Here is a 17,887-nt window from a genome sequence, read left to right on the forward strand (position 1 = left end):
TCATGTTTTCAATGACAGCATACCCCTCTAACCCTTATCTATTGATGGCTTGGTAATGGGGTCAAAATACCCGGATTGAAGCCAACTGATTAACATGCTCAGCATGGGTTGGCCGCCTGACATTATGACGTCAAAAAAAAAAAAAAAAAGAAAGTCGCCAGCGACCACATCAGAAGACAGAAGTTCGGATGTACAGATGAAAAGAAAATATGTATGTTAAAGTATTGAATTAAGATCAACCCAGTTGAGACAAGACCAATCTTTATAGTAGGCTTAGTAGGGTTGAGCGTCGCAACCTGTGGACAGTTTAGACCAATAGTGCACCCACCTTGTAGGTCTGATTTCACGTGTTCAGGTCTATTATAACAGTTGGTGTCGGATGAGGAAACCAAGAAAGGAAAGTTGCTTGGTAGGGCCTCTTCGAAATGTCGGAATTTATCTCTGTTTAGTATCGTGTATGCTTGTAACTGGCACTTATTCTAAACTAAATAGGTCACTCATTCTAAACTAAATAGGTCACTCATTCTAAACTGAATAGGTCACTCATTCTAAACTAAATAGCTTATGAAGTCATTAGTTAACCACTTTTTACTATTTGGCTCATTGGTGCCTTTGAAGCTTATTTTGAGAAATATGCTTATCATTGTAACACTATGCCATTATCAACAACGTGAAATATACATGACTTAATAATTTATTAGACGAATCACGTCTTCTAGATGCACAGTTTGAGGACTTCTGTCCTGACATGTATATTTACATGTATATGTATTGAGACTTGATTACTTGATTCTATTGTCATGTTGATCCTTCAATCTTTAAGTAATTCACAGAAATAATTATCAGAACACGAATTGACTAAACAGCAAGCTTGGTAGTGAAGGGAATGGGTTAATTGCCAAGTAAATCTGTCTAAAGCAAGAGCGATGTTTTGTAAGCGTGTAATGCTGGTTGGTAAGGCTTTCTAATTTTCTACTTAGATTCTGTCTGATCTTTACTAAGCTTTTATGAACTCACTATAACTTCAGTAAATAACAGCTGATTATAAACGGGTGGCTTGTGGTTGCAGAGTATCTACCTCGATCAAGTGTTGATCTTGTCCAGGGCCATTATTTAACTATTTCTCTCCTAACTGACGATACGAACGTTGATTCCACCAGAATGTGGTAAATAAATACAGAGAGAAAGAGTTAATACATGTTTATACCTGTAAAATATGTAGGTCACAGCTGGGGCTGCGCAACCACGGGAAATGCTGCATTTCTCATTAATCTTCGAACTCGAAGACAAGCCTTATTATTATTATTATACCTGCTCCGAAACAATGGTAGACTTGTAAAATATATTGAACAGAAAGATTCATAAAAGTTTGTAACCTAATTATAAATTATTAGTCTCAAAATTATGAGGTAATAATTATTTTCTGGCAAATCAGGATGGAGATTTTTCTTATTTAGATGTCAATTAGTGACTATTATGGATTTTTTTTTTATAACAAGCTCATTGTGTTCTAGTCCATTACCATCCGGAAGAAGGTATCATTAACTCCCAATGTTTCTCTTTTTCTGGGTCTAGTTTTTTCTTCTTTTTCTTTCCCACCATTTTCTTCGAGGCCTAGTAGACATCACTAGGTCTGCCCCTTTCTTCGAGGCCTAGTAGAACTCACTAGGTCTGCCCCTTTCTTCGAGGCCTAGTAGACATCACTAGGTCTGCCCCTTTCTTCGAGGCCTAGTAGACATCACTAGGTCTGCCCCTTTCTTCGAGGCCTAGTAGACATCACTAGGTCTGCCCCTTTCTTCGAGGCCTAGTAGAAATCACTAGGTCTGCCCTTTCTTCGAGGCCTAGCAGACGTCACTAGGTCTGCCCGTTTCTTCGAGGCCTAGTAGACGTCACTAGGTCTGCCCCTTTCTTCGAGGCCTAGTAGACGTCACTAGGTCTGCCCGTTTCTTCGAGGCCTAGTAGACGTCACTAGGTCTGCCCCTTTCTTCGAGGCCTAGTAGACGTCACTAGGTCTGCCCCTTTCTTCGAGGCCTAGTAGACGTCACTAGGTCTGCCCCTTTCTTCGAGGCCTAGTAGACGTCACTAGGGTCTGCCCGTTTCTTCGAGGCCTAGTAGACGTCACTAGGTCTGCCCCTTTCTTCGAGGCCTAGTAGATGTCGCTAGTTCTGCCCCTTTCTTCGAGGCCTAGTAGACGTCACTAGGTCTGCCCCTTTCTTCGAGGCCTAGTAGACGTCACTAGGTCTGTCCTTTCTTCGAGGCCTAGTAGACGTCACTAGGTCTGCCCCTTTCTTCGAGGCCTAGTAGACGTCACTAGGTCTGCCCCTTTCTTCGAGGCCTAGTAGACGTCACTAGGTCTGCCCCTTTCTTCGAGGCCTAGTAGACGTCACTAGGTCTGCCCGTTTCTTCCCTTTGGTTGTCAGAATATAAAGTTACAAACAGTCAACAGTAAGACGATGACAAATTGAGAAGCAATCCGGAAGCAAAAGTAAGTTGACTCTAAGGTCAAAGGGTACATCATATACAGGAGCGCTATTGACATTAACCCCTCAAGAAAGAGATTTGTACCTCTACTGGATCTAGATACTTGGTACACATTAGAAGAAGAAAACCCGTGTGTACACGCAGCACTAGTCAACAACGATGGCGATGTCGTTTTACATGGGACGGGCAGTTCAATTGGTGGATCCGAAGAGAACTAGGTAGCCTATCCAAATGGTCCAGATTCTAATCCAAGGCGATGCGCATGACTAGTAATGATTACTACAACTTAAGTCCCTGGGCCTATATATATATAATATGCATTTCGGGAAACGACTGGTATGCTCGTGCAGGCCGCACAAACCTTTAAACACCCTTATTCTTGAAAACTTTTAAAATTAATTTACGCACTTGCGTTGCAAGGTACCCGCTGAACCGGTTTCGAGACTATACTAGTGGGCCCTCTTACGTAAGTACTTTTGTGTGTCAGCATATGTACAGCAAAAACAACAACAACAAAAAGTATATTGTAAAGAAAGACAATACCTCCTTTATACAGCTTATACTTTTTTTTTCTATTTATAAGTCATAAATGTTAGATTTAAAAAAATATTTTTACCCCTCCCAACTCAAAGAGAGAAAATCCTGGTTAACGCGCATGCTTATGATAAACCCATAGGCCTATATATATATATATATATAGTTATATACATGATGTAATATATATAGGACTATGATCTAGACTTGACGACGGTGGGCAGAATGTTCCCGAACATTAATTTATCCAATTTTTGAATAAATAATGCCTAAATGCGGAAATACCCGCAGACGTATGGTGTGTTCAATGTCTAGCTCTCTAGCCACATTTCAATTATTTGTTTTTATACTTTAAACAAAAATTATACAGTCCAACTAGAGTTTTCCCAGTGTGTCCAGATTTAGTTAAACTAGAGTTTTCCCAGTGTGTCCAGATACAGTCAAACTAGAGTTTTCCCAGTGTGTCCAGATACAGTCAAACTAGAGTTTTCCCAGTGTGTCTAGATACAATCAAACTAGAGTTTTCCCAGTGTGTCCAGATACAGTCAAACTAGAGTTTTCACAGTGTATCCAGATACAGTCAAACTAGAGTTTTCCCAGTGTGTCCAGATACAGTCAAACTAGAGTTTTCCCAGTGTGTCCAGCGAGCGAGTAATTCTTTTCCTTACGTTATACATCAACTGTCAAATTTCTAGAAAAATTGTTTGAGCTGCTTTCAAAAATCACATTCACCCACCCACCTATTCTGAAAGTGTGACTAGAATAGAGGTACTGTAAAAAGGGATTCAAATAATAAAACTTACTTTTGCATGTAATAGCCCTAGTGACAATAGTGTCATTACACTCACTTACATTTCGACATCTTACACGTAGTCTAATAGTTTCATTACACTAAATTAAATTACGAGATTACTAGTAATCTAAAAGCAGAGGCGTAGCTAGGAATTTTCCATAGTTTGGGGGCCCGGGGGGGGGGGGCTTGATCTCTTTGGGGTCCCCAGAATTTTTCGTAATATATAACTTTTTATGTAAAAAAAATCACTCATTTGGGGCCCCCTCAACGGTACGTGACGTTTTGGCGACGCCGTTTTGGCGACGCCGTTTTGGCCCCGCCGTTTTGGCGACGGGACGTTTTGGCGCGAGCCGTTTTGGCGACGGGACGTTTTGGCGCGAGATATCATTTGACGATAATTTAATAAGCACGTAGCTTTTTTAAAATGAACCCTTGAATTCCAGCGACTTAGGAAAATAACCATGGTATCTATGTATACTTAACTTAAAGTCTTTTGAGAAACATGGTACATTACAGTACATTATATTTTTACTTATTATTAGCAAGTGTTTGGTATGTATAGCTTTAGATACCATACAGTCATTAAATAAACCAATGTTAATGTAAACAAATAATGGCATAAATTTTTAGTCTATCATCGTTTCATTTTGTTTTCAATTTTAAAGTAATATCTTAAAAAAATTTTTTGAAAATAAAAGTGTGCCTCTTAATAAACACACATTCACAAGCCAAAATGTTTATTAAAGAAAATGATGTGAAAAGCAAACACACATTTACATTTAGTACGTGAAAAATATGTCTTAACAAAAACACTCATGTAAAACATAGATAAGCATAATTATTTTAAAAGAAATAATACAATAAACGTACATAATGTATTTCGCGCCAAAACGTCCCGTCGCCAAAACGACCTTCGCGCCAAAACGGCGGCGCCAAAACGGCGGCGCCAAAACGTCCTGCTTCGCCCCTCAAGTGGGGGCCCGGGAGGATTTTCAAATTTTTCCCCACCTCCCCCACCCTGGCTACGCCACTTTCTAAAAGCGTTATTACACTAAATTAAACCTCAGGGCCTATATATATTATATTTAGACTGGACAATACGATAATACATAACTGCCTCGTACAGAGGACATCACTTGACTGACTTGACTGAACTCAAAGTCAACTTTATTCATTCTACTTTCTGTTTTCTACGTGTCCTTTAAACGTCTTAACCCGAGGTGAACATTTCACAGGCAATGTCAACTGAGACTGGGACACCTTTGTCGGATCCAGTTGAAACAATTACTTATTACACCTAACAACATAAATACATTTAAAAATTAACCAATTAATTGTTTTGTTTGATAAAGGAAAAGGGAAATAGCCTCTACATTATTAAAAAAAATAAGTATAAGTGCGGATTTATTCCCCTTTAAAGAAGTATTTTATTTTTTAAAAGGATTTTTTAATATTTTGTTTGTAGGCCTACATGCTGGAAACACTAAAAAATTTACTCTCATCTTCACCATAAACGAAAGGCCGATTTCTCATCTCATCTTCACCATAAACGGAAGGCCGATTTCTCATCTTATCTTCACCATAAACGGAAGGCCGATTTCTCATCTCATCTTCACCATAAACGGAAGGCCGATTTCTCATCTCATCTTCACCATAAACGGAAGGCCGATTTCTCATCTCATCTTCACCATAAACGGAAGGCCGATTTCTCATCTCATCTTCACCATAAACGGAAGGCCGATTTCTCATCTCATCTTCACCATAAACGGAAGGCCGATTTCTCATCTCATCTTCACCATAAACTGAAGGCCGATTTCTCATCTCATCTTCACCATAAACGGAAGGCCGATTTCTCATCTCATCTTCACCATAAACGGAAGACCGATTTCTCATCTCATCTTCACCATAAACTGAAGGCCGATTTCTCATCTCATCTTCACCATAAACTGAAGGCCGATTTCTCATCTCATCTTCACCATAAACGGAAGGCCGATTTCTCATCTCATCTTCACCATAAACGGAAGACCGATTTCTCATCTCATCTTCGCACATGAAAAAAATGAAAATTCACCTTCCCTTATAGGTCTATACCTTAGTCCTGTGATGGGCAAACTTTTTCACAAACAGTCAAAAAGTAAAAAAAAAAAAAAAAAATTTCGCGGCCATATTTTTTTCTATCTAAACTCCAAAGAGAGAAGCGTTAAATCCATGTAGCGAAGGGCTTCCTAAGGGCCATATCGAGTCGTCAATTTACTATGGGACAAGAACATTTCTTTATTAGGGATGATAACATTTGTCCACCTTGTAGTCGATTTTTTACATGTACGTGAAGCCAATGGCGCTTTTGATATTGCTAAGCCTTCTTTCAGGAAAGAAAACCAATAGGTATGTAGTTTAACAAGCCAACACTCTGGCCTGGTAAACAAGAAGGAACTCCTCAATACTGTCACGAGACGAACGTTGAACTGCATGGTTAAGTTATTTTGTAAGACATGAATCACTCTCAAAATCATCCTTTATGAAGGTACAAAGGTAATAAAATTACCAAGAAAAGCTAAATGATCAAACGCCAAACAATGGACCGACCTTTCTCTTGATTTCATCATTTATCAAAAAAAAAAAATTAACATTTCCATAGGGATTCGATCGCTCTACATTTCGAGTGGAAATACAATACTCTACACCCGTGCCACACAACACACTTGCTTGAAGAAAATCGAAATTATTTATACATACATTGTATTAAATTTTCTTATAAAAGTTAAATTTATTTTTTAATTCAGTTTTATTTAAAAATTAAACAAACGCTATGTATAAAGATGCTATTGTTAGAATAATTGTTCATCATAATTTAGGTTTAATTTTAGATCTTTAATTATGCTTAATTGTGGTTAGTCTATCAGTCTATCTATCTATCACAGCTTTTTGTAAACATGATTACAAAACAAAAGCTGCTTTAAAAAGTATGACGTATGGTTTCACATTGCAAATATTCTCTATGCATGACATTTTAAATGTGAAAATTGGATTTCGACAACAAATTGCATGGAATTAAAATTCATAATTCCTAGGATAGCCTTCCATAACATCATTCAGTGTATATATATTCTGTTGGAACGCGACATGTCATTTTTAGCTACCTAATAGACAAATAGGACGGATGATTAAGAAAAAAGTTATTTGTTTCAGTGGCCTACGGTTTCTATTCCTATTGTTTCTAATAGTTTCTATTGATTTCTGCTTATGATAGCTGATAATTTTAAAGAGTAATCACATTTTTTATTGAAAAAATAGCATTTTAAGTTTATCGTAGTTCAGTATATAATTTATCCAAAAAGCTTTTTTCAGCATTTCCCAGGGGATTCGATCGCTCTACAATTTGAGTGGAAATCCAATACTCTACCAAAGTTTAATCTCCAATGCGCTTTTTACAAATACAATTAAGACATTAGGTACGCTATGTTAACATGTAGACATTAACATGACAGAAAAAATATCAGTTATTTTTAATTTATTAAATGTCTTTTAGAGATAAGCCTTAATGAGGTAAATCAAGTTGTTTTTGTGACAGCCCGATGAGGAGCGAGTTCCAAACCTATGATTTAAATACTGGAAAAGCTGGCTAACTGTATATTATGAAAGAGAAGCGTGGCACAACTAGAAGTGTTGAATCCATGGAGCGAAGGCGTTTAGCGTGTATTTCAATATGTCCCCAAAGCGATGAATTTTGCTTCTCTTTAGCGAAACTCGACCCTGGCAGCGCCAGAGAATGACTACTCGTTCATTTCTAACATAATAATAATAATAAAGCTTAAATTGTCTTCGAGTCCGAAGATTAAAGAGGAATGCTGTATTTCCCGTGGCTAGGCAGCCCTAGCTATGACCTATTTATTTGGTCCATCCACGTTAAGCATGACCATTGTCCGCAGGTGGTCGATTGAAATTTTCTTTTCGTCGTCCTCGGCAGCGGATTTTCTTTTGGTCACAAACGTGTATCTCGCGACCTTTTTAAGTGACCTTTATTATTGTCCAGCAGTCTCGTTTTAAAACCGCATGCAACCAGGTGTTTTCTTCTATGTCAGCTAAGGCAAGTGGGCGCCTAAGCTATCTTTAAAGCTTTTCCGTGGGGCATCTCTGTTACGTCGACCCCCTCACCAAAAAGGCAGCCCTTGACAAACGTTCGTCTCCCATACCGGATACGTGCAATGGCCAGTGTAACTGTTGGACCATAAGAAGTCCCTCTATACTGTTCACGCCGGTGCTAGCAAGGACATCACTGTTTGTAGTGCGGTGTTGCCATCGTATGTCCATGTTGTAGCTCAAGCATCTTTGGTGAAAGCGTTCAAGTAGTCTTAGTTGCTTTCTGTATAGTACCCATGTCATGTCTCAGATCCATATAGAAGGGTTGAGAGAACCACTGCTTAGTAGACATAGATTTTTGTAAGCAGGCGGAGCTATTTATTCCGCCGAACTCTCGCCTGGAGGCGTCCAAAAGCACTATAAGCTGTAAGATATAATATATATCTTCGTGGTCGAAGATGAGCACATTTCTCATTTCCTATGGACTCTAAGATGACTGTAAAGTCCAATCCTAGCTTTAAAAAACCGGCCGCATACGTGGCATGAGAGGGTTAGGTCAGTTGCAGATAGGCCTGCTTCTTCTCTCAGCTTTTTGTTGGTTCGGCGCTCTTTCACCCTGGCCACTCTTCTTGCTTAAAATCTTGAGACTCCGAGACTCACAGCATCACGCCATGAGGAGCGATCGAGAGCTAGTGCTTCCCAGCCGTGAATGTCGATATCGCATTCCTTTAAGGAGCTCTTGAAAGTGTCTTTGTAGCGCTTGTATTGGCCTCCCTGGGAGCGCTTTCTTGTAATAGTCGCAGAACAAATATCATATCACGTGTACCTCTACCGGCTCTAAAGCCACATTGGCTCTCAGATAGCACCTCGTCCACTAAAGAGTGGGTTAGTCGATCCAGAACGACTCATGCGAAGATCTTTCCTGCTACTGACAGAAGTGTAATGTCTCGATAGTTGGAGCAGTTAGACTTGTCACCCTTTTTGTATAGGAATATGATTACGGCATCTCGAAGTTCAGGTGGGGCTACGCACTTCTCCCAGCATAGGGTAAACAAGTCTGTTAGCCTTTCAGTTAGGGCGACACCTCCCATTTTAAATATTTCAGCCGGAAGTCCATCAGAGCCAGATGCTTTATTTATTTATTTTTTATGAATTGCTGTTTCAATTTCCTCAAATGTCGGTGAGTCATCAAGCTCCTCTCTCATATTATTCTGAGGAATATTTGCCAGCGATTCCTCCGATACATAAGTTTTGTCACCAAATAGCAGGCTGTAGTGTTCTGTCCAACGATTTAGCATATCTGCCTTTCTAGTTAATAGTGTGGAACCATCGGAGGATCTTAGCGGCGCTGTAGTCTGATAAGATGGACCATAGGCAGATCGGAGAAACTTTTAGAAAGAGCGTGTATCACCAGTGTTAGCATGTCTCTGCATGTTTACGGATAGCTCAAGCCGCCATTTATTTTTTAGTTCCCTGACCTTTGTCTGCAGAGTGTGACAAGAAGCTTTATAGAGAGTTCTGGCAGCGTTGTCATTATAGGGTTCGTAAGAACAAAGCGATAGCAGTTATGCTTTTTCTTTAACAGCTATTGAATTTCCACACTGTTCTCATCAAACCAGTCTCTGTTGGGTTTACTGCAGTATCCCACGACTTTGAAGCATCGTCCTGAAGCATCGTTTTTAGCTGGCTCCCGTTACTCACCGGATCATCATCCCGGGGCTTTCTGAGATCAACCTCGAGTAGTGTTCTGAATCGCTCTCGTACGTCTACCACGTACCCTATCAACATAATCAAACTTTGCCTCTGCATCTTTGACTTGTAGAAACCACAAGACTATCTTATCATAGATCTATATATTACAGATAGAATCATATATGTGGCACTTTGTGTACGTAATGCAGTGTAGATTATTATTAGTATCAAAGTAGTTAGATCAATTGTAGTTCAACTTCTTTACCGTAAAATGTATATTGACCACATTTTCTAAACGCCTCTGTAATGATAGTTAAAAAGTGGTTTTCAATTAAGAAGGTAAAAAAAAAAAAGATAAACACAACTTGTTTACAATAATTATTTAGCAATGGCGGAAAGGGGAGTGGATGAGGATAATCCATTTTCATTTAAAGCTTTTGTAAATGTTAAAGACAAGAAGACAGCCAAATCTGGCAACAGTTTATTTTACGACACTGATGATATATTTGATGCAAATGACAAAAGCTTATCAAATATATCTAGCAAAAAAGATAATTTGGCTGACAAACCAACAACCAAAACAACAAATTTAAATGGAGCCACTGCTCCAACACTAGCAGCAGGTAGACTCTATATCTATATCTAATTAATATCTAGATAAAGATCTAGATACTTTAGATAGATATAGATTATAGATGGTAATTCTAGATAGAAGAAGAATCAATCGTATATTTAAATCTATCATAATCTATGGGAGTATGGTGATCTTTAATTCTAGTTTGTTTTTAAATTAAACTGATCTCTAATACTCTAATTCTCTTATCTAGATCTCTAGATTAGTCTAGATCTACAAATTATTTTATTTGATCTGCTAAACTCCTAAACTCTAAAGACTACATTACATTCGGTCTAAATTAGATCTATTTGACTATTTAAAAATGTAGATCTAAAGTTAAAGTATTGACTCTAGATCAAGACTATGACTATATATATATATACTAATATACTACCTATAGTCGACTCTATAGTGACAGTCATTTTCATGTAACTATTGGAACGAACACTCTTTATTTTCTGATATAAGCGAACATTACACAATATATTTGTTAAAATTACCCTTTATTATTTTGTTTTTATTTTCATTTATTTTATGACAGAACTACTTGAATTTGAACTAGATATCATCTAATCTAGCATTGTTTTGTTTTTTTGCATGCATGCTCCATTTCTTTATAGTTTAGACAGATTAAGTTGAATTTACTCTGAAAAACAAGGGTTTTACTTGGGCTCAAAGTGCACTGATATTGCGATGTCACTTTTTTTCTAAGATAGAAGGAGGGTAGTTCACAGTTAAACTCTTAAAAACCATAAAATGTTTCTCATTTTGCCAGAATTCTTTTTTCACTCAATTTTTATCATGTATGTCTATTTAGAAAATGTATTACATACTATACTGTTTTTTCTGTTAAAGCATCTATATAGACTTGTTTTTATATACAATTTTGTTGGAAATTGAATGTATTAAAAGATAATTTATAAATACTTCAGTGTTATAAGTAGTCTCTTGAAAAAAAATCTGTAGGTAATATCAAAGAGGAAAAATTATATTATATTATTATATTTGATTTCCTATAAAAATGGACTTACCCAAGAAAAAAGAATATTCGAACAGTACTTATTCATTATTATTGTATGAAATATTAAACTCTATCCAAGTATCTACAGAAAAAACATTTATAACACTGTCAAGCTTGATCAATATTTAGACTTTTAGTGATTCTTTTATGAGGGCCTGGCTGAGGGGACGCCCCTTTGGTTTAGTAGATCTAGGGGTGACTAAATATAGATCTATATCACTATCAGACTTGCTTGAGTGTGAAGGCGGAAAATCATTTTCAGAGCTTCCAGAACAACTTTCTAAGTCACTCATATCATTATTATTCATATCTAAAAAGAGCTGGATACAGCAGAATGAGACGACATATGTTCTGGAAGCTAAAAGTCGAGACAAGCGAAATGCTGACCCTGTCCTTCAAAGCTGTATACTATATCAAGAGGCCCAAACAAGACTTTGGCCCCAAAACCCTCCTATAGAAGAAAAACTATATATAGAGAACTGCCTGATCTGGAAACCACAGCATGGTTCATCTATAGGATTACTGATCTGAACCCTCCAACATGACAATGTGAAATGAGAATGAAGAAAAAGATTCACAATGTTTCAGAAGGAAAAAACTTTCAAAATGGCCACTCTTGCGTTCCCATAAACCAATTAAGTGATTAAAATGTGGATTACAAAAGAAAAAGGTCTAAACAGGAAAAAGGTGATCAGACACTGGTAGCATCATTTCAGCATTGCCGCTCGAGAGACTGAATACTGACAGCATCATTGTGGTCTTGAAGAGTTAATTCAGAAATATTGGGTAGTATTTTAATTTTACTTATAATAACTTCTAAGATAAAAGCATTTCTTTCTCTTCTTTTCATATTATATATATACAGATGTTACTTTTAAAAAGAAGATAATTACGTCCTATACATCATGCATGTTAACCGATGACTTTAATTCTGCCAAGTCACTGGTTTTCCACTAGAAAAGAAGGAGCATTTGTACAAATTTGTCCTAGCAATGGAACGAGGGATGTGCCTTTATCTTTGTGTCTTTCTTTAGAAGTATTTTATTAGATTTTGTTTTGTATTTGAAGATTATGGTTTAGTGTTTTATGTATATTTGCTTCTTTACTTTTGAGTCTTCTCTCCTGAAGGCTTTCTAAAATTAGTGATTTTACTAAAGGTGTTACTCTAGTCAAGCTATGGTGGTGAACTTTGTCAAAAGCCTTGGAAAAATCTAATAAGAGTGATAGCACCTATTAGCTCACTATTATCTAAACCTTTTGAAAGATCATCAATTAGTCCTATTAGTTGTGTTTCAAATAATCTATATTTCCTAAAGCCATGTTGGTAAGGAGTAAGGACATTATGTTTATCTTAGTGGCTTATGATGTTGCTACATATAATGTGTTCTGTTCTAGGATTTTAAATGTGATGCTGGTTAGTGATACTGGTCTGTAATTTCCTGGGTCAGATTTGTCTCCTTTTTTAAATGGGGGGGGGGGGGGGGGGGGTAACATCATTTTATATTATTTCTAAAAAGCCTTTTTTTTTTTTATGCAAAACTTAATAGTGGATTTCAAAGATAATTCTTTTGTGGTATTTTGATTTATTTTTCAGATAAAAAAGATCTGCAAAAAGATAATCCCTTCAGTTTCAAAAAATTTTTGTCGTCCGGATCGACCAAACAGAAAAAAAGTAGCGAGCCAACATTTCTTCCCAAAACTAAAGACATTCTAACTGCTAGTGATGACCTGTTCCATGAAGACATTGACTTCAACCAAGATGTCTATAGTAGATCTCACCACCAGCATTCTAGGAGCCCCAGTGAAGACTTAAATAGAGACTTCACCAAAGGGAATAAAAATAATCCTATTCCTTGTGATCTTCTAGCTGAATCAAGGCTAGACAGTTCTTTAGATGAACATCTAAATATTACTCATGACTCGCAGAGTCCATTCTTGGATGAACCTGCCGAAGGTGTCCTCCAAACTTTGCCTCTCCATGACAAAAAACAAAAGTTGCCTTTGGCTTTACCAGATTTCTTATCAGATGGAGCTGCCATGAAGTTTCCTCTAGATAAAAAAGACATTGTGCAAAATGAGGAAGAACTGCTGGAAAGAATAAAAATTGTAAGTTGAAATAATTTTGAAACAATTTATAGATGATTTGGTTGTGTGGTATGTGTAGGGCCGAATTTAACTATGTGGAGGCCCTAGGGCAGGATTTTAGTGGAGATTCCTAAAATTTTTCTAAAGCTTTAATAAAGGTCACTTATTAATGAAAATACTTATATCTTAAAGCTTGCTATGTTTTAGAAGAAAGAAATGAGGCTTTTAAAATTAATCTTTTCTTTTAAAAATATTTTAGTTTAAAAATTGTACATTATATAGTTTGTAGAGGGTAAGGCATTTGGTAGACACACTGTCATAAATCTAGAGCTGTATTTACTTATTCTAAACATGCTAAAGCGTACACTTCTTTATCATATTTTTTTTGTCAGCCATAAAAATGGAAAAAAAAGTTAGACAACCAAATTTAAAAGTTTCTGAACAGTCAAAATTCTAATATATATTTGTTATCTCTCTTGTGGGGGCCCCTCTCTTGTGGAGTCCAGGGGGCTGTAGCCTCGTCTGCCCTCCCTTAAATCCAGCCCCGGGTATGTGTTCTGGACGATCATCTCAAAGGTGTCTGGTTCAGACCCTGTCCATCCCTTATATATCCGGCTGGAGGTTTGGGCTAAGATGTCATAGTTCTAAAAGAACATTCAAAACAAAACAAATGAAGTCTTTCTAGTCCATGAATCCAATAGGAAGGTTTTGTGCTCGAATGACCTACAAACACTATATTACTTGCTGTATCCAAAGCTTTCTAATGAGAAGATTCTAGAGTTTCTCAATTGCTTAGAGAAATGAAGTCTTTATGGTCTTGTAATTGGCAGGTACAAAAAAACTCTTTGAAATTGAATCAATGATCTCTCTAACAAAAAATTAAGAAATAAAATATAAATTATCTTATTTATCATATCAAGTTACTTCGACCATATGGTTATAGTTTACATTGACAAAGGTTGTGGATCCTAACCATAATGACATATATTATATATTACCATTCTAACTTTTCAGCTTAAGAATTGAAAATGCATTGTTGCAACTTTAAGTTTATATTGAATTATCTCCATTGGTATTTTTGCTTACCATGAAAGAAGCTATGACAATGATGAAATCTCAGTGTCAAAGTATCATCATTATCCTTTCTAGAAGGAGGCCAATCCCATAATTATATACATTTTCCAACCAAAATTTTTTTTTTTTCAAATGACCTCTGTTCCTTTGCATTTTCTGGAAGAATATTCTTAAACCTTGGCCAAGTTATCATGTCCTACAGCATGTCTCAAACTTCCAGCTTTTCTCACTTTCTAATTGGTTGATTGTTGAAAACTTTATAAAGAATTTTTTTTTCTGTTGTAATTGTCTTTCAAAAGGGTTTTAAAAAATACATAAACTTTTTTTTTTTTACAGGAAACTTTAATTACAGCTAAAAAAATGATATATTTGTTGATTTGATTTGAATGTCTGTTTTCAGTTACAAGAAGAAAAAGAAATGTTAAGAAAGGAACTTGCTAGAGAAAAACTCATGAACAATGAAAAAAGCCAGAGGTAAAATGTAAGATTGAATCAATTTCTTACTCACTTTGTTACTGTGAGATTTTATACAAATGATATTCCCTAAAGTAGAATCATATTATGTACCATAATAATATAATTGCTTAACCACTACAAACATTTTCAATTATTTTAAGTGGCCTTAGAAGTTACCAAATTAGGTGCAGTGGCTATTAGAGTTTATCTGGAAGTGAACTTTAAAAAAAAAATGTCAAATATATTTATATGCAAACTGTTTTTTTTTTTACTGATGTAAATCATTTTTAAATCACGATCTAAAAGTATCAACTACCCATATTGTATAGTAATCAAATGTTGGTAACAAAAACATAATATTATACTTTACCCTTTTTTATTTGTATCTATAAACATATATAATAAACATAATAATATTATTAACAATAGTTTAAATTTTTTACATTTTAGATTATTACAATTGTCCATTGACTTGGAACAGCAAAAGAAAAAAGAAGCTGAGGAGACGGCTGTTTTAGAGAAAGCTGTTCAACAAGTGGAAGAAAATCTTGTTACCACTACAGTAATGGCCTTCAGTTTTATTTTGGTTTAATTGGGGTTGTTTCTACAAAGACCATCATTCTGAAGTTGAAGTCTAAATTTCAAAATACAAGAGATATCAGAATTATATTTTTTTGTGTTTTTAGCAGCTCCCGAAAGGGCTATTAGTTTTGTGTTGAATGTCTGTCCGTTTGTCCCATTTAGATCTCATAAACTAGAAAAGATAGTGAAAATCCGACATATAAAAATACACCATTACAACTATTAATAGTAACAGACATGGGAAGTTCTTTAGTAGGGGATATGGCTATTCACCATATTTGTAACACATTTATGCCAATGGTTTTAGATTTCTTATAAAAAAATTTTTTTTTACATTTGTATTGCTGAGTTAAGTAAGTTCTGTTATACTAACCACTACATTTACAAAAAAAAATGTGTACTTATTTTTAAAGAGAACAAATTTATTTAGTATGCATATAAGTTCGACATAATTTAAAACAACAATTAATAAGTATTTTTTCATATTGTCTCGTGAACTGCAGTGTCACTCTGGAACGATAGAACACTTGAGTAATTTTTTTATTTTTTTTACGGAAAGCTGAAATTGTGGTGTATATAATTCAAAACTCATAAATTACTAGCTATATATAAATGATGATAATTTGTAGAATAAATAACTGTTATGTTCACTCCTATATTTGTTCATATTTCATCGTGCTTTATATTTGATACATTTTGCTATTTAAATTCATCTCCTCATTCAAATCTTTATTTCTAGAAAAGAGCAGTTCAAGCTGAGGCCAATGTTAGTCTGTTGAAAAAAGAAAATAAGAAGCTACAGGTAATTTTTTGTTCAATTTTCATAATCAAAATGTTTTTGCTGCCTTTTGTTGTCTTCAAATATACATTGAAATGTGTGATCCCTGGCACAGTTTCAGCAACCTGTAGGCAGATTTTATTTTCCTCTTGTTTGTTTAAAATGTCAATATCTTCTTTTTCAGTCCCAACTCAACTCTCTCCTTCAGATGAAGGAGTCATTTAAAAGCGAGGACAAAGGTTTAGCTGATATTAAAGAAAGAACCAAATATACCTCAGAACAGTTATTGTCTGCCTCAGTTATGGCAGAGAAAAATATCAAGTGAGTTCTTACTTCTAGTGTCTGGTGGTTGGTCTTTGTTTTTGAGAGTTGCTTTCTTCCAAGCCTGTATTGGCTTTTATTGACAGTAAGACCATTTCAAACAATTATTTGGGTTATTCTGTATGTCACATTGGGTTACCAGTTGTTTTGACAGTAAGACCATTCCAAACAATTATTTGGGTTATTCCGTATGTCACATTGGGTTACCTGCTGTTTTGACAAGACCATTTCAAACAATTATTTGGGTTATTCTATATGTCACATTGGGTTACCAGTTGTTTTGACAGTAAGACCATTCCAAACAATTATTTGGGTTATTCTGTATGTCACATTGGGTTACCAGTTGTTTTGACAGTAAGACCATTCCAAACAATTATTTGGGTTATTCCGTATGTCACATTGGGTTACCTGCTGTTTTGACAATAAGACCATTTCAAACAATTATATGTGTTGTTTCATATATCACATTGGGTTACCAGCTGTTTCTGACCATAAAGATTGTATTCTAAATGATCTCATTTTGCACCCTTTTTTTTTATTTCACTTAACCTTTCATGAATTTTCTCAAAGAGCTAGATTAGAATATTCATTCCATTTTTGAATAAACCTGTTAAATATGGTTATACCAAACATCAAGTAAACAGTTCCACTCCCTGGGCATAACATTTCTCTACAATGCTTTTATTTTTTGCTTCAAATGTAATACAACTTATTAAAAACAGCCTGTTTTGTTGTCTTCGTGAAAAGTTCATCGACTTGTTTCTTAAGTTTAGTGAAAGTGTTCTGTCAACATTTTCTGTTACAGAGAACTGATGGCAGGAGTGGACAAACTTAAGCTGCTATCACAAGTTTTGGCTTCTATTGACAAAATCTCAGATTCTTCCCATGATGTCTCCCCTGAACAAGATCAGACAACATAATTCTTTGTTGTAGCATTATCTGTACAGTATTAGTGTATAATAAATATAAATAAATTTTGTTAATATAGGATTGGTATTTGTTTTGTTTTCTTTTGTCATTTCACTGTATTGTTAAGATTTTTTCTTTTTCACGCCAATACATCAAAAGGGTCTTAAATTTCACACCAATACATCAAAAGGGTCTTAAATTTCACACCAATACATCAAAAGGGTCTTAAATTTCACACCAAGCACGCTTTTTTTTAAGGAGATATGACAAAATTTATTGTGAGATATGTGTTTCATCATCATGTGAAGAGTAAAGATTACATTAATATTAGTATAAACTCCACTAAAGTAAAATAAATGATTATTATTTTTGTTAGTAATAAGTAAGTCTCCCACTTTCAGTGAGGGGTCGAGTAACTTCCCTAGCGCTGGAGAGTGGGGTGTTATTCTCAGTGAATAACTTTGT

General features: G+C 35.7%; 2 protein-coding genes across 2 annotated transcripts; one reads left to right on the forward strand and one right to left on the reverse strand.

The window, feature by feature from the left end:
• Positions 1–5,275: 5,275 nt before the first annotated feature.
• LOC129927143 (seminal vesicle major clotting proteins-like) lies at positions 5,276–5,845 on the reverse strand. Its single transcript, XM_056034381.1, has one exon. It carries the CDS (start codon positions 5,843–5,845, stop codon positions 5,276–5,278), a length of 570 nt encoding a protein of 189 aa, XP_055890356.1.
• A 4,099-nt stretch (positions 5,846–9,944) lies between these two features.
• LOC106069006 (endosome-associated-trafficking regulator 1-like) lies at positions 9,945–17,503 on the forward strand. The gene is made up of 7 exons (XM_056036772.1): positions 9,945–10,203; positions 12,812–13,323; positions 14,777–14,850; positions 15,283–15,394; positions 16,154–16,216; positions 16,377–16,513; positions 17,319–17,503. The coding sequence occupies exons 1-7, from the start codon at positions 9,969–9,971 to the stop codon at positions 17,431–17,433; spliced, it is 1,248 nt and encodes a 415-aa protein (XP_055892747.1). The 5' UTR covers positions 9,945–9,968; the 3' UTR covers positions 17,434–17,503.
• Positions 17,504–17,887: the final 384 nt, after the last annotated feature.

This window comes from Biomphalaria glabrata, chromosome 7 (genome assembly GCF_947242115.1).
Source record: "Biomphalaria glabrata chromosome 7, xgBioGlab47.1, whole genome shotgun sequence".
Taxonomy (NCBI): Eukaryota; Metazoa; Mollusca; class Gastropoda; family Planorbidae; genus Biomphalaria; species Biomphalaria glabrata.

Bases quoted from the DNA above. Each gene is read 5' to 3' on its own strand.
- LOC129927143 (XM_056034381.1), bottom strand. From the start codon at position 5,845: ATGAGAAATCGGTCTTCCGTTTATGGTGAAGATGAGATGAGAAATCGG.
- LOC106069006 (XM_056036772.1), top strand. From the start codon at position 9,969: ATGGCGGAAAGGGGAGTGGATGAGGATAATCCATTTTCATTTAAAGCT. The intron at 14,851-15,282 runs GTAAAATGTAAG...TTTACATTTTAG, and splicing joins AACAATGAAAAAAGCCAGAG to ATTATTACAATTGTCCATTG. The intron at 16,514-17,318 runs GTGAGTTCTTAC...TTTCTGTTACAG, and splicing joins ATGGCAGAGAAAAATATCAA to AGAACTGATGGCAGGAGTGG.